The sequence below is a fragment of the Sinohyriopsis cumingii genome, chromosome 1 (genome assembly GCF_028554795.1).
Source record: "Sinohyriopsis cumingii isolate HCF-2022 chromosome 1, ASM2855479v2, whole genome shotgun sequence".
NCBI lineage: Eukaryota > Metazoa > Mollusca > Bivalvia > Unionida > Unionidae > Sinohyriopsis > Sinohyriopsis cumingii.
Window position 1 is genome coordinate 109,538,330 of NC_142961.1, and position 18,314 is coordinate 109,556,643.

At 35.6% G+C, this 18,314-nt stretch overlaps 1 protein-coding gene across 3 annotated transcripts in view; it reads right to left on the reverse strand.

Moving 5' to 3' along the window:
• LOC149807578 (zinc finger SWIM domain-containing protein 6-like) overlaps positions 1-18,314 on the reverse strand; it is a 110,051-nt gene that overhangs the window by 74,291 nt on the left and 17,446 nt on the right. For all 3 annotated transcript variants that reach the window (XR_016422974.1, XM_089968272.1, XM_089968259.1), the window contains exon 2: positions 3,679-3,769. Coding sequence is in view for 2 of the 3 variants with exons in the window: in XM_089968272.1 (XP_089824398.1) it covers positions 3,679-3,769 (91 nt within the window). In the remaining variant the exon portion in view is untranslated. The remainder of the gene's footprint in view (positions 1-3,678; positions 3,770-18,314) is intronic.

Consider the following 18,314-nt stretch of genomic DNA (forward strand, 5'->3'; position numbering starts at 1 on the left):
AACAGCATAAAAATGCATATGGACATGAACAAGAAATGGAAAACACTTTGTCCAATTGCCTGGAACAAGAATAAAAATATTCAAGACAGGTAACACAGTTTATGATTTTATGAATATTAAAGTTGCAAAAGGGCAACTGGTTGATAATTATTACTCATAAATGCCAATTTTCAGTTGCAAATGCAAGCTTTTTTAAATACAAAACTTGAAGCATGGAATATGCACTGCTCAAAATTATCTGATTTGCTTCTTTCCTTTTATAGTTGTGATGGAGACCAATTATGACCTGACATCCCTTTACTGCAATAAAGCTTCTAATGTCATGCATTGTTTATCATCTACTTTCTGGATGCATTTGTTTGCATTTTAAAAAGATATCAGAAAATGATCTTTCTGGGGAGAAAGCTAGCAAGAGAAATCAATTTATGCAAGACAAACTTGTGTTTTTCGGCAACATCTGCAGGCCCCAAGATATGTGATCCTCCATGCTTTTCTTTCCCAGACCTGAACAATTGATTTCGCCCTTTCCAAACACTGCTCAAATTTCCATAAGCATTGATTTTAAATAAATTAGCAGCTTGGCCTTCCTTATTACAGGGAAAATATCTCTCTCCCTGCTGCATTTGAACACCATATTTTAAGCTAAAATCAATCCCATAATCCCTAGCTGATCGCTTGCATGACAAACTCTATGGATAGTGTCATTTGCTTCATGAAGCCCCCTATGAAAACAGTCCAATTACACTACAGGAGGGACAAAAGGGGTTTTATCATTCCAAATTAACTGTTCTTTCTTTTCACTAAAATCAATATACAGACCAAAGAATTAAATAATGGTTGCAGCAGTAATACCTCCCACAGAAGAAGACAATACATGTGCATCTAACTAATGGATTGTCAACCTGAATCTGATGATGGAATTTAGCAATGATTTATCACCAAGATTTTGCTACAATGCCACCAAGAATTTACATTAATCACAGAATTTCTTTCAAATGTATCTGATGCTTTCTTGAATCCAGGCACTTAGATAAAGAAAAGTGACTAAAGTCTGACTATCAACTCAAACTGAAATCCAGTTCAATCACATAATGACACTTGCCGAAATTAAAGCAAATGAAAAGAAAATAGTTAAAAAGGGGAGAATTAAAGCAATCGCCAAGTGAATACAGAATTATTTTGTACTCTTGCAACAATACTGAACATAAAATCATTCTCTGAATTAGTTACGGTCTTACATAATTGATGGGGGCTTACATGGACTGTCAAACTGGAAAGCTTAATTAGTTCAGCCTGATAAACTAAAGTCTGATACACTGGGCAAATCTTTTTAGTATGTCCAGACAAGGAACACTCTATAATTCTCCAGTATTAATGACTGTTGCTGAAAACTCAAGCTTGAGTGATTCTGATCAGATATAATGGCTTGAACTGCCATTGGATACTTACAACAGTCTAATTCTATTACATATGGCATCATTTTTCTCTTTCAACTGTCACTTAATAACAGTGTCAGTCCCCCTTAGTTCTTTTTTACTATTTTTATTTTTTAAAAACCTTTGCCCTTATCATGCAGGAACATTTATTTTCTTATACAGCCCCATAGCCTTCCTACTCAAATCTTTCCTAATGCTAATTACATCATGAAGTATGCAGTTAACTTTTTAAAGTTTTGCATTAGTTTGCAGTGCTTAGTCTACAATGAGGATTAAATAAAGTATTTGTCGCTGCTTACTGGGGAAAAACACTACCTTCTGAAAGTACCAAAAGTGTGCTCATACTCTGATGTCTATTTCTGCAACCAACTTCAATAAACAAAATGGAATTAAGAACTGCCTCCTATTAGAGAGGAAAAATATGCACTACTGTACATTTTAGTCCAACTTTGACATAGCTATTTATACTACTGGCACATTCTTATATTTGTTTCTACTTCCATACCAATTTTAAATCGAAAAACATTAAGAATATAAAATGCACAAAAGATAGTCATTTCATTCATGGATTTATAATTTCTAACCTGTCACCAAGGGGTCCCTAACTTATTGCCATTCCAAAGCAAATGGAAGTTTGCAATGCAAACAAGCAGATAAATATACTGCTCACTGTCCTTGTCTGGTTTCTAGAATAGTCCATTTAAGTAAAAACTTGTGTTATCTGGTCTAATATTTGTAATGCCTAGTTTTAACATTTCTAAGATAAACAAATAAAATGGAAGAACTCTTGTACACATATATTCAAAACAGATGTAACTCCAAACTTTTAGGAATTACAAAGATGTTGAACTACATTACATCCTTTGCTTGAAAACAGACTCGTCCATGCAAATATGGAAGGATTGTGCTACAAAAGAAACTTCATCTGATACGAAACACCAACAAGTTGACAGTGTTATGGACCCTGTGGTGACAATCAGGTTAGAGCAATGAATAAAATGACTAAAGTTTGTACATCTTTTAAATCCTTGTAGCCTGTTATTTTTAAACTTAGTAGCAGGGGTGCAAACATTATATATGGACATTAATAAGGCGTTCTTTCAGTGCATAGCTTACCTATCAAAACGTATGGACACTTGATACTCTTTTTCTGGCTCAGAGTAAGAGGATTGGCTGCAAATACTATTGTCTTGTTCAACCAGATTCTTGCATAGCTCAATGACAGCTTTACCTTTCAAGGGACTGGAACCTACAAAGCTTCACTGATGTCAGTTACCAATAGAAGGTGCTTCAGCAAAACTTTGCAGAAGTGAAACAAGACAAGCTCTCCCATTATCAAAGCTTTCCTGGATATATTTTCTGAAATAATTCGAACCAAACTAGCAGAAAACTTGAATTATGTAATATCACAACCAATCAAGTAGGTGTGTCTCAATCAGCCAATGAAAATGCCATTGTGTGTGAATTCGTCTTATCATCAAAATGGCATAAGATGTTACATTGCCTCAACAGCCAATGAACTTGCTTTTTCAATTTTTGGGAAAACCCAGTTTGGTTGTTGTTGTTGTTGTGGGGTTTAATGCCATTTTTCAGCACACACTAGACTATATATGGCAGCCAGTATTAATGGTGGAGGAAGAACCCGGGAAAACACCGGAAGAATCACCGACCCATGAGAAGCTACTGGCAAGCTTTCTCACATACCTACATTGGCCAAATCCAAGACTCGAACCCACGCAGACATTGGTGAGATGGCAATGTTCCATAACGGAGAGTGCTTTAGCCCACTCGGGGCCCCAAAACCCAGTTTGGGCACTGCCAGAAAAATTTCACTTGTTATCAGACAAATATCTCATGCAACCACATTGCTGAGTGATGTGAAAGGCTCTCAAGAAGCAACCATTTAACAGCAATCACCAATGGACCAGTGGACTGGTATGTGCTACTTGTGTGATCAGTTTTGGCCTACAAGCTCTCTACATAAAGTGCTGAGTCATCTAGCTTGGTCAATTTCATGGCTGACAGGGCAGATGCTGCTAGGCTCAACATAAATTAGCTACCAAGGGCCTGAAAACCTAATCCTTCAAGTATTCAGCAAATCAAGACAGAATAAATGATGACATTTACAGGAAAACTTTGTCATACATACTGCAACAAGTTTTATGCAATGACCAAACAATCAAATATTAAATATATGATTAATATGGACATTAATTAAGCTTTCTTTCAGTGCATAGCTTACCTATCAAAACTTATGGACACTTGATACTCTTTCTCTGGCTCAGAGTAAAGAGGATTGGCTGGTTCTGTGACTGTTCCACTCAAATGGAAACCTAAAACAAAACAAAACAAAACAAATTAATTAGTCACATTATCTGACATCTTAGTCTTTCAAAGTGTGTCATTCCAATGTGGTATTTTTTTTAAACATTCTCTAAAATTACTCTAAGTGCACTTTTGACCAAGAGGTGGGACCAACTAAATAGTTATTAGTGCTGGTATCCAAGGTTTGGGACACTTGTGGCATCAGTCTTTCATTTTCCAAAACCCAATGCAGCAGTGGGCTACAACATACAGACCAATTACAAGCATAAATTCAAGACAATCTAAAAAGAACACAATCATGGTTCTTTTCTATTTTCTGGAGGAATAAAGGAAACACTTTCTTAATTAAGATAACTTTAAAAGTAAGATATATACTGTCTCTGATGTATGGAGATATATGTACTGATATCAAACGTTACACTAAATATTTTCCAGGCATTTTCATTTTTACCAACAATAAAAAAATGAATTCTCATTTGGATGGCATTTCCTTTATTTGTCAACCGATCAGAAAAGTGACTGCATTCTTTTCTTTAAAAATTACAATATTTATCAAATTACATACAAATCCAAACTTTTAAATTTAATGTAGAATTCTGAAAAAGTAGCATAAAATTTCACTCAGAATTTTTTTTAAATATGTCCTAGGCTGCCCAACAATATTTTCTAATGACCATGGTTTCAACTGTTTGCAGAACTAATTGTGCATTGCAAAAATATCCAACTTCAGTCTCTTGTTTGTGAGAGATTTAACCAATCTCCTAAAACATCACTTCACTGGAATAAAAACAAATTCATCCCAATGCAGTACAATGACTCAGGATTTCTTCTGAGAAAAAAGGACTGAACCAATTCATTGCCAAGGCATCTTTTGGTCAGTGTACTCTGGACTTGATATCTACTGACTGCATTAACATTTACTGAGCTATCCAAATTCAAGTATAAATTGGTGGCATGATAATGCAGTCTCCTGAATTTTACAGTATACACTCACCTCTGAGACGAGCTCAACTGCAAACTGCACAGACCCAGATCTGATGGCATATCATGCACCAAAAAACCTGGGTCTGTGCAGTTTGTTAGGAGTAATCAGTAGAACTTCAGGTGCATTATGCAACAGAAGATCAGGATTTTTATTTTTTACAGTTTAACTCAACTTATAAATGAGTATATACAGTTCTTTCACCTGGATACCCAGTCACCTGTTGTTTTTTTTCCTGGAACTCTGGCTCCTTGGTCATAAAATTTACTTGAAAATATTCTGATCAATCAAAAGTCTGCATCTGTAGATTTCAAGTTACATATTCAATTTTGAAGTAATATTTATTACTTTAACTGTTGAGCAAAGTTTTAAGACAGAGGGTCTTGGTCATGAGAAGACTAACAGACCTACAGGTGGAAAGAAAATATAAAGGTCATACACAGTATAAAAAGAAACTTTGAAAAGATGGGAAATATTACAGTTAATGAAATAAATAAACTTGAAGCAGATCTGAAACAGGAAATTTCAGTGCAGTCCTATTTTAGCTCACCAAATAATAAAACATATTACAGTAGTAGTTCTTTAGGGAAAATATGGCAACTCCTTATGAATTCCTAACATTAATCAATTTCATTAAGTCTGGTTATATCATAGTTCTTGCACTAAAAGAATCCCTTCATTGCTTTTCTTAACAACACATTAAACACATTATTGGCTATATCATGCCAAGGAAATGGGAGTTAAGTGACTTTCCCAAGGACTTGCTGAATAATCTGACCCAGGTTGGCCTGGGCTGACACCAAATCCAACCCACTAGCAAGGTACCACAGCTCTCTTACAGAAAAGAAATTAGTATCTGTGATCCTTCAAGACAAAGGTGTCCCACCTGGGGTATTTAAAACGCTCATTTCTTATGAGAAGGTAATATTCTTTCTCAGCCACCACCCACCCCATTAATCAACATACTATAAGCTATGGATTGAACTGAAGTAATTCAATTGTGTTCAGTTAATTCATCAAAACTGCTCGTTGGAATAAAATAAATTGGTCACAATGTGTGATCAGGAGCAAAATCTCATATGTACCAATAGGATACCCATGTAAGTAATCTCATAACCAGATCAGCTGATCAAAAGGCATTAAAGCTTATATTTATCTCCTTTCTTCAATAGACACAAGGCTCGCTTACTCATGCTTAAGACATTTCCTGAAGAGCTTAAAATGCCGGGTGGAACATACCTGCATTTATGCCAAATGTTTGGAATGATTTGACCAAAATAATGGCTTTTCAATCCATAACAAAAAGTACCAAACTTGCTCAAAATAGAATTGAATTACAAAATGGGCCTGAATGCATTCAAACTTGCTTACATGTCGAGTCCAAATGCTAACTACATAGATACAGATCTTCTTCAATCACATGCGTACTGGCAGACCCAGGTCTATGCAATTTATCAGAAGTAATAAGTATACCAAACAATACAGACCTTGATCTGCTGGCATATGATGACCAGATCAGGGTTTAAGTCGACTGCAGCTCAACTTGACTTATAAGCAAGTATATACAGTACATATGGTAAAAGCCTTCAGCAAGATTTCCCATTTATTTTTATTCACCAAAAATGTGATCAGGAGATATTGCATGAATGTAAATGTATATTACATGAGGGGCAGCAGAATGGATCTAAAGGTCATTAACTAAGAGACACTGATATAAACATACTTGTTTGCTGGCAGAGTATACTTGCTACAAGACTAGGTACATATACCCAGAACATGCAAGGGCCCATGAACCCAAGTATTTCTTTGTTTTCAGCTTTACTATGTTTATGTTGTTTACAATGAAGTTTCTTCCCCTTTTCATGCCAAGTAAGTGTACACACAAGGGTAGGGATTCTGAATAGTTTTCAAGTGTACATGTCAACAGTGGGATTCTTAATAGTTTTCAAGTGTACATGTCAAGGGTCAGATTCTCAATGGTTTTCAAGTGTACATGTCAAGGGTTGGATTCTCAATAGTATTCAAATTTTGATCCAGAAGCCAGGCCCTGGGGGTGGGGAAATGGCTGCATACACAACTTGGTCTTTTTAAAGTCCAAAATCATGTAGACACAGTTATAAGGTGAGTTTCTAATTGGTTTCTAAGTTATGACCCAGTGGATAAGAATAGACACAGGAATCAATGTTAACTGCCGAGTTTTCTCCTTTTCATGCCATATAAGTGTACAAGTATATGTTCTTTTAGAGTGCGTCTAGGAGCAGTGTCTTGGCTGGTGGCCTGTTCCCAAGGAACAGGAGAAATTCTGGTGTTAAAACGTATTTATTTACCTCTGCCTATGCCAAGAAAACGAAACCAAAATGGACATTTTTAGAGAATGCACCCTGAATACTAAATCCCATCTAAAATTTCTCATCAGAGATATCCATTTATATAACATGAAGCTAGGTATTTCAGCTGTCACATTTTGAGCTCAGCAGTTCAACATTTGCCTTTCTGGGGGATAAACATTACTGTATATACTTGCAAAAATGCTAAATAATTTAGGAAAATATAAAAGCATGGAAGAAGCAGGGGTCAGCTTATCTGCAGGCCAGATTGAAAACTTTTCAAAGTTGTTTTGTTCATGTAATGGCTGTAAATCTCAGGACATGAAAAATAACTATTTTTTTCCATGTCCAAAGACTAAAATGCATGTAGAAAATACAACATTCTTGGTGTCCCAACACTTGACAAAACATGCCAAGTGAAAATTGGCAAGATCAACATGGGTCACCCAACAGTGACCAGCTCTTTCAATAACCATGTGAATAAATTGTTATAAACCTCTATGTTTGTTTTTGTTATTATTCTGCATGTGCATATTTTCTGATTTTGGCAACAAGAAATTATATAAAGACTTCATAATTCACAGGCCAGTTTGAGTTTACCTGTGAGACCAGGCTGTACTAATGTAAGGTATGTACACAGTAGTAAATTATGATAAGTGTCACTTACAAACTTGTCTATTCCCAAAAATATTAGATGCAGATTTTGCTTTATTCATTGTTTCTACCAAATCGCATTCTTCCTAATCACATTTCAGCTAGGAGTAAATAGCTGTTTCATTTACACTGATCCACGTATTCTCAAATTACTCTTTTTCGATGATATAATTGATCTCACAAAATGAGGTAATCCTTATGAAAAGATATGCACATTTAATTGCATAGGCACTTGTTCCTGAAAGAATGATCATAATAAAGGCTAAAATTCTGAATCTAGATTGACTGAGATCATCATCAATCTATATTAGTTTTGTGTTGTGGCTGAACAAAATCATAATTTTCCACACTGGAAAGCTGTTTGTTTCGGCTTCTCTTTTGTTTATAATTGGCCGATTTGTATTAAGCTTTCCAAGAACATCCAGGCCAGTTAATCATTAAAACCCTGAAAATGGATTGTGTTAAGAGGGAATTTTGTCCAGCTGCTACACCAGTACTTTGATGTGTAACTGCCATTTACTCCATAATATTAGCCCGATCGCAGTAGCTGTGTAAACAGGGTTTAAAGTCACTTACATAAAAGCAAACTACAACCAGTTTTAATGGCATTACAGTCATTTTCAAAGTATTATTTCCAAAACTTCTTTATTGTATTTTAAAGATGTTTAAGTTCAGTGCAGTGGTGCCTATTAAAGGTGTCAATGGGTGCCCAGATAATCGGGAACCCGCCCATTCATAATTACCCAGGTAATAAAATTAGCTATAGGGTAACCATTTAGTTCGTGTAAACATTCAAAAAAATAAAAAATAAAAAAACATTTCCAACTTCAGATCAAAGATTATATCTGGTGACATTGGGAATGACCAAGACACAAAATAACGAGTACAGTTTCATTGTAGACCTCTGTCTACTGTCTTATACTGTCAACATGTGCAACCATTTGGCTCTATACATCAAATAGTTTCCTTATTTTCTATTTATAGTAACCATACACGACACATTTTTAATTTTGAATCATGTGTCACAGTTTCATTATAGTTTGATACACACTTTGTAGCAGTCTATAGTAAACAAACATGGCGCCAAATTGTATCAAGTGAAATGGGCTTTACCAATGTGACTCGTGGATATTATATGAGAAAAATGTTAGAGGAGAGAGATTTTGCTAAACTGAAGAACATGTTGCATCAGGAAAAGGACAAATCAAAAGTGCTTTACAAATTTTGGACTTGACTTTAAGACCTTTCAGTGAAACTTCAATGTGTGTGTGATTTAGACTTTTAATGTAGTTTTAACATATTTTCAGTCATATCGCTATGATGTCCACAGTGTGACAGTTTATGTAGCATCCCAGTCCCATTATCCAGAGACCAGGCCAACCAGTCCTAACAATAACCTCTTAATGCTGAGTGCCAAGTGAGGCAGCTGTAGGTACCATTTTTAAATCACTGGTATGACTCAGCCGGGAAACGTGAATGTTGTGTGCAAATATTTTATAATTTTGTTTTGTGCCTGCATTTTTGTACTAATCCACATGAATTTTGCTGACTTGTGACAAGAATTTTAAATAACTGCAGATCCAGGTAGGTAGCAGGAAAAAATTTATGTTTTTTATACGGTTTTCTGTAATTATCGCATGTAATATATAGATCACTCTTTTCTGATAATGCTGCATTTTTTTTGCCACTCATATTACTAACAATTACGCTTATACCTCTCAGGGAATAGGCATGTATGAACTTACAACAAAGCAGTTCAGGTTCACTTTTAATATTTCCCTTTGATCAGGTACCCAGGCAACCGATCATTGTGATCGTCAGGTACCTAGTTGACTTTTTCTAAAATTTTGACATCTCAAGTGTCTTTGCTTCAAATCCAAGGATGTACTTCATTAAGTGCAAGTTTAAACCTTCACTGTACATCTGGTGGCATCATGATGTAAATATGCTCACTAGCCTAAATGAAAGTGTTGACCAAGCACTACTGTTGTTCACTGGTGTCATACTGGAATCACATTTTAATGAGTTTAATCAGTGGTTCCCAAAGTGGGCGGTGGGATTAATGAGGAGGAGGCGTTAAAAAGATGCTGAATATTGCTTTTTACAGGGTAAGGGAGGGGCTCTGAGGATAACTAAGGTGGCGGTGGCCCGAAAAAGTCTGGGAACAACTGAGTTAGATATTTACAGTTTCAAGACAAAATAAAAAAGAAATGGTGCACTGATATAAATTTCTAATGCAATAATGCATAAACAAACAGTATTTAACTGGAGTCAAATGGGAGAGGTTACTGTCATCTTCCAATCATATTATAAACAAATCTGAATCAGGCTAAAATAATAAGAAAATAGAACATTAAATAAACATATAGACTTTTCAAACAAATTATATTAACTTGTAACATTTCCATGCCATAATTATACATGCCAACCCCAAGAAAGGTCAGAGCAAAATTTTTGCTGATATACATTTGCCTAGCTTAATGCATCTTGTGATGTCATCTCAGACTTGTGGGTTGGATTATGTGTGGGTCATGCACTTTTTAATGTTTTCACCTATCAATTGGGGGGAGTGGTGTCAGCTTCTACACGAAATATACGAACAAGCTATATATGAATACATACAGTACCCAGGCCTGACCCTAGGGCAAGGCAAACGAGGCAACCGCCTTGGGCCCATGCGCTTTCAGGAAATCAAATCCGCAATGCAAATTTTTTGCTTGGGGGCCCCACTCATCGCTTGCAGCCTTGGACCCCGCACATCCTAGGGAAAGGCCTGACAGTACCTGCTGATATATTAACCAATCAGGTGCAGCATATGTAATAACAATGGCAAAAAGGTCAGCTGGGGGCTGAACATTCCTGTAATCAACTCCTGTGCATAGTCAATGTGCAATTTTCATATAGGTATGGAGCCTGTCCTTATTATTAATCATATTAAGCTTATATCTATATTCTGAGATTACAGTAAAACAAAAAAAATCTCATAGTGCATACAAATGGCAGATCAATACATGTCATCAGGAAGGTGGATGGATGCTTTGATATGTGGGTACCAGAAGATGGATGAAAGGATGGATAAGTGTGTCTTTTGGGTTTATTAACATACCTTTAACATTCTACGTCATATTGCTACGATGTCTAAGCAGAGGCGTCATGTTGCAGAAATGTGGCATCATGTCCCACCCAGTCACATTATTATGACACCAGGCTGACCAGTCCTTACACTAACTCTTAATGCTGAGCGCTTAACAAGGCAGCTGTTATTACCATTTTATAAGTCTTTGGTATGACTCAGCCAGGTTTCAAATCCACAACCTTCTGAATCCAAGGTGGAGGCTCTAACCACTTATGCCACTGGAGTGGTCAGAAAGAATGGATGAGTGAATGAATACTGATGCAACTAATGGATAGATATATACCAGCAGATTTGTTTCTTATCTTTCGTCAGAGCTAAGTTTTTTAAAAATTGGAAAAAAGGAAAACATTACAGACACTGAATAGAGGTAAGGTGAAAGAAATGCCAGAGAAAATAAGTATAAAATACAAGCATAGGATTGTTTCACTTATTTTCATTTGCACAGAGGTGGATAAGAGGCATATATAGACATTCTTATTTTATGATGGCGATTACAATAATTATAGTTGATTTTGTCTTCGCTTTATATCCATGAAAAAAATACATATGTAAAACAAAGCTTCAATGTTTAAATAAGTAGAACCCATGAATGAACAACAATTCCTTGTGTCTTTGAAATTACATAATGCTCACTTTTATCAGAGGGGCCCCATGTGGCTGAGTGGTCTAAAGTGTTAGCCTTTACCAAACAAAGTCATCTCACCTCTGTCTACTTGGGTTCAAGTCTCATGCTCAGCTAATGTGGTCACATAAGGAAGCTTGCCAGCAGCTTCCGATGGGTTGGTGGTTCTTACCAGGTTCTTCCTCCACCAGTTATATTGGCTATCATGTATAGCCTATCTTGTGCTGGAAAATGGTGTTAAACCCACAACAACTTTTATTAGCAATATAATATCAGGTCCTGTAAAACAATTTATGTCAGTATGTAGCATAACTTCTACAGGCTCTATTGTAGAACTTCTCCAACAACAGGATGGATTTAATTAAAGAATAAAGGCTGGGGTTTAAAATAAGTGGTCGTATGGTCTAAAGCACTCTCCGTTATGGATCACTGCCATCTCACCTCTATCTGCATGGGTTCGAGTCTAGGATTCGGCCAATGTGAGTATGTGAGAAAGCTTGCCAGTAGCTTCTCATAGGTCGGTGGTTCTTACCGGGGCTTTCCCAGGTTCTTCGTCCACCATTAATACTGGCTGCCATGCATAGCCTATCTTGTGCTGAAAAATGGCATTAAACCCCACAACAACAACAGCACATTATGTACTCTGATGATTTTTCTATGCATTTTTTTTTAATCTGTGCCAATCCCACATCCCAGAATTGACACTGAAGTTGTGAAGCAGAATGTCATACCTACATTAATCAGATGAATAAACTCTTTTCAAGTCATTTTTCAGCAACAACAAATGCCACATGTTGTAAACTCTTGGCTTCATAAATTCAGGCTTGCTTTATAAATTTTGTGTCTAGTAATTTGTCAGACAGAATTTCCTGATGTGATCATCAACAAATGTATATTCAGATTCTGGTACATTTACACATATTACATTTATCTTTTATTTCACACATCTTCAACAAAATTGTAACATCTTATTTTACTTCATGCTTATATTTATTCTGAAGTGTTTATCTGCCTGGGGTTTTTTGTGCAATTCTTCATCTTTACAGTTTACTTTTAGTTTGTGCCATAAAGCCACTATTATAGCATGGTGCTGTTAAAGCTACTACATACATACATTTTTAGTACTTTTAACTGCACCTGAAGTGTCACTGAACACTAATACATACTATACTAAATGCATTAGTAGATATCCTTCCTTTGGAATGAAGGTCAGCACATTGTATGTCATTTGTGTATAATTCACAAGTCAAGAGTCTCTGACAACACTGGAGGTTGTAAGGATTTTAATTTTAGTAACAAAGCTAGCAGTCCAGTCACTGCTGTGACATTCTATGTACAGTCAGATCTTTTAATAAATTAAGTATTTTACTCTCTGACGTGGAACTAATTGTGTTGTTTATTCCCCAATATTTCATGGGGCATTTTGTGAACACAACAAAACAAAAACTTGCACTATGAGAGTCTTAATCACTATGATGTTATTCACGCATTTTTGAATGTGTCAAAAGGCTTAATCTCCACAATGTTAATCATGCAATTTTGAATCTGTCAAAAGGCTTGATCACCACGATGTCAATCATGCATTTCTGAATGTGTCAAAAGGCTTGATCAAAATGATGTGTCAAAAGGCATGATCACTATGATGTTAATCATGCATTTTTGAACGTGTCGAAAGGCTTGATCACCACGATGTTAATCATGCATTTTTGAATGTGTCGAAAGGCTTGATCACTATGATGTTAATCATGCATTTTTGAATGTGTCAAAAGGCTTAATCTCCACAATGTTAATCATGAATTTTTGAATGTGTCAAAAGGCTTGATAACTATGATGTTAATCATGCATTTCTGAATGTGTCAAAAGGATTGACCACCACGATGTTAATCATGCATTTTTTAAGATGTCAAAAGACTTGGTGACCAAGATTATTTAAATTTCATTTGAGTATATGGCTCTTTTTGAGATAGTATTTTGATTCAATAATTGAATACTGTATTTGCATGTGCCATCATGCAGCGTGAACTAATTGTGACAGGAGAAATATGCTGACAGCTTTGGACTAAATGCTTGAATTAAATTATTGTGCATAATATGAATACATTAAAACAACTTTCTTGTGAGCTTTTGTCACAATGTCTTTCTAAAATTTGCAAATATGCTTCTTATCTAGAGCTATGGAAAGAATCATGTTTAGTCACGTTTTAAAACTGAAAGTCAAAGCATTTTCTCTCATTCAAATATGAATACAGTAAAAACTGTTATGAGAGACCTCTGCTATAAGCGACTACCTGTTGTTTCCGACCACAACTGTAATACACAGATCGATTTTATTATATAAATGACATGTCATGAGTGAACACCTACTGAATGTGACCAGCGACCACAATGTCTTGGCAAACTATGCATTTCAACACTAATACGAACGAATGCATGGCAAAAACAGGGATAAACTCAACCTTTATTTAATCCAATGACTGCTTATACATTATAATAAAAAAAATATTTAAAAACTGGCTACTGGTATCTGAAATTTTGCTTATGGTGTTTTTATACTTTCTACTATAAACCAGACTAAAGTACCTGTAAAAATCCCAGCAATGAGCCTGGTTCCTGGCCTTATTGTAGCTACCGCCAATATGTACAAGCAAAACCTAGCATCTAGCTCTATGAACGACTGTATTGTTAGAACAGAGGCAGACACCAATGACCATTATGTAATCATCTGTAACAATGATCACTTGAACAGTAAAACTGATCTGAGAAAAAACACGCTTTAAAAGAACACAAAAAAGGGATTCTGGCTACCAGTTTGTATATTGTGACAGATGGTACAGACCATATTGTTGTGCCAAAATTTCGGCTGACGTACAATGCATTACTGTTACATGCTATTGGTTAGTTGGCATTACATATTACCGTAATGAATGCAACTCTTGAAATCCAATAGATGTCGCTAGGACAAAGCACTAAAATATCTGTTTGAAATGCCAAGGTGTAGAGAGAGTTATTATATAAGTACCTTGACTAGTGAAGTCAAAACAAACTAGTTTATTCAGGAGGAAGATAATGACTGCTTGGATGTGGAAGCGAACCCTCCCATCAGCTGGGGTGTCCTAGTCACCCCTCTGTCCCTCAATACTGCTTTACAAAGAAGCAGAAAACTTCTTTCCAAATATGTGAAATTAAAAAGGTGTCTGACTACCTCCATGAGTGTGGCCTTAAAAGAAAAATTGCTCGAGGGTTAGAAATTAATCTATGCCCAAGATTCACTAATTCTCCTGATTTTGTCAGTGCTTTTAACACCATCCTCTGAGAAACCTACAAAAATGAGAATACTGTACCACACACTATGTCATCTATTTACTCACCTGCATGAAATATATGTAGGTGAGACTAAAAGGGAATTCTAAATGAGAAAAAAAGACAACAAATAGTGTTAAATATCAGATAATAGAAATTATTAAATCTGATCCAGAGCTCTCCATTAGCATTATTTATAGGAAAGATAGAGAACTTAATTGGATATACTAATTGCATACTCTACAGCTGGTAGGGAATAACATCTTGGTCTCAATGGGAGTATGGGAATTTTTAACTTAAACAAGTTTATTCACTGTATGACACACTTGAAGCATTGCATCAAAACTCATCCAAATAGATACAAGTAGCAGATAAACTTCACCCAAATGCAGCTATTAAATCATCAATAAAGTACTACAGTCACACATGGTGTAAAAGCTTGGAATGTCTTCTTTTAGGTTCACTTGTAAACATCAACTGACAATGCCAACAAGAGCTTAAAAAAAAATTAGCACATAATTATTGATGGGGCAAATTTCAAACCATATGAATTATATAGTCACCATGTGAATTTGTAGAATGGGAGTGGGTGCTGTTAAAACTTTCCCTTTTACCAACAGAAGTATGTGCCTGCAGCCACTGCAGTGGCTTTGCACTGGCAACCAGTGAGATTTTCCTTGCATGAGGAAATTGCACCATATCTGCTGTTTTTAAAAGAAAACCGTTACGCTTTCCAAATTTAAGTGAAGGCATTTTCTAAACATTTATGCAGTGCAAAACAAAAGGTGTGGTGACCAAGAGACGTCCTGCATGTGATAAAGGGAGCTGCCTGAAAGGGTCTAAAATGTGGATAAAATCATTAAATACTAACAGGTAGTTTGTATTTTTTTTCTCCTTATCTTGTCAAAGATGAGAGTGCACATGTGAACAGATGATAATCTATATCTGTCTCAGTCTGTAATCTGCATAATGAAAATACAACCAAGATGTCAACAGATAAAACAGCACCACCTAACAACTAATAAACCTTCCCAAGATCAAAAGACCACCAGGCTGATATGTGTATTGATAATGTATCGCATTGTATACTATATATATATCATTAAATATAACAATACACAGCACAGGTGTATTGTTTCACGCCTAGTTGCTGTGCCATAAAACACCAATCCAAACATATAAGAAGAGCACCAATACCATTTGACAAAGCATGACAAATCAAAGCCAGTTTGAAAGAATGAAAAAAATATTGACAGATAATGTTGACTTTTGGGCAAATATGCTTTGCACGAAGTAGTCCAGTTCCCATTAATCTATCTTTCCCATTCCTACTCCAATAATCTATCTTTCCATAAGGTAATTATGTTCAAACAAAAAGTTCCTTTATTCTCTCTCCTTTTTTTATTAGACATCATATCCCTAGAGGGCAACAATCATTGTCAATCAAGCCTGGGTTCAGAAAACAAATTATAACCAATATTAATATACATCATTACTTCCTGGACCATTCTAACCATAAAACCTTTTGAAGTGTGGAGATACAAAGACTCCCTTTGGCACTGTGTTCATATCCTCATAGTTCACATCCAATCATGACCCTCTATCCATGAGTAGGACTTAAGGAAGAAACACATATCTACATACCATCTAACCAAAAGACATCAGTCATACTGCATGAAACATCATCAAATGTGCTTTATGACCCTATAGCACTTGAAAACTGTCTGGGTTATGACCACATGTACCTAGTGATAGCTGATTGGAACTTATTTGGGGAGCCATTAATATTCACACAAAGGTAATTTTTCGTGGTGGTCAGGGTGCAAACCACCTATGACTTTGTCCCACTCTGTAATCTGTCAGATTGAAGAATATGCTTAGCATAATTGTACTACTGATGTCATCAACTGTGTTAACCATGCATTCAGTCATTAATGATGTATTCTAATTTATTTAGCAATATATTTAACTTTAAGTCCCATTATTCAGTCATCAATAAAATTTTAAAGAGGCAGCTTTATAGGTTATAAACATACAGTATATTTGCAGTTAACAGTATTCTTTGATCAACTGAATGATTTTTATACCTTATTATTTATAATTATTTAGAAAATAATCAAGTTTTAGACTTCACATAAACCTAAACCATGTGCAAAAAGGTTGGCTGAGATTGTTGTACATTAAAAGTACACCACAGTTAACATTTCTGATTAAGTGGTAACCACAGGATCTACTTTTGGATGCATTATTGCAAGATTTGTGCTAATTTCTGAGTTCATGCCATAATTTTTTTTTAAAAAGCAAGATTCCAGGCCTTTACCATGCCATTTTGAACCAAAAAATAAAAACGTGTTACTTCCCAACGAGCTCCGAATCAGTACACTGAAACTTCTCCCAATGCAACAGAGCAGTCACATTACCGATTTCCAACTACGAGTGTTGTAATAAATTTAAAAAACGTCTTTTTCAAGACTTTTCATTCATTTTTCAAATTTTTCTGACATTTTCAAGACCTAGATAAAGCAGTTTTCAAGCTGCAGGACTTTTCTAGAATTTCAGACCCTCACAGGAACCCTGTAATTTCTAAAATATGCTGAAAAATCAACACAATGTATTTTAAAAAATCTTTTATTTTCAAGCCAGACCTTTTTTTCTGTTCAAATCCATTCTATATTTAAAATTTCCCCCATTATCAAAATGGTGAGGAGAGTTGTCCCCCTTACATTTTCAGTTCTAGAACACACCCTGCAACTGTAACATGTGAAAATAGATTAAAATATATTCCATGCTATCTGCTCAATTGATTGAAACTTTTCTTTTTTAAATGTTTAACTAGAATTCAAAATGGGTTCTGTATAATTCACTTATCTATAATGCAAAATGGAATTTACTGGCACATTGCAGTGTTGGTATAGGGAAGCCACTCACTAGCTGGACTAGCAAACTTGAATGCTCTTACATTGGACCAGACAACACTGGCTGCTGAAGTTGAAGTTCACAATCCTGTTGAATGAGCTGTGAATACATGTACTTTTTCAGTTCCAAGCAGAAGTCTAACTCTTCCAGTAAATAATTTACTCAATCACCCAGCTTGTTTTCCCACATGACAACCCTTTGACATCACCACAAGTGTGGTACAGTGGCAAGTATCACAGGGTTGTTATTTGATATTGCCTCTTGCCCCACAACTAACACCTGTTCAGTAACAACTTTTAATAGATTTTACAAACTGCATGATCAAAGTGTTCCTTACACAGATCAAGCCCAGTCTCTAAATAAGCATTCACATATGATAGTGAGGCCAAGGAAAGGGAGTCAGATATGTATGTTGACCAAGACAATTTACTAGATGACAATAGAGGATATCAGAACTTTATCAGACAATGAGGATGAATTCTTGGACTTTGTAGTTGATGAAATTAGGCAGTGATATTTATTAGATATGTGTATGTGTGTGCTTGAATTATTAATGTAGCTTTAAAAAAAATGTATTCATATTGCTATGATGTTTGCAGTGTGGCAGTTCATAGTG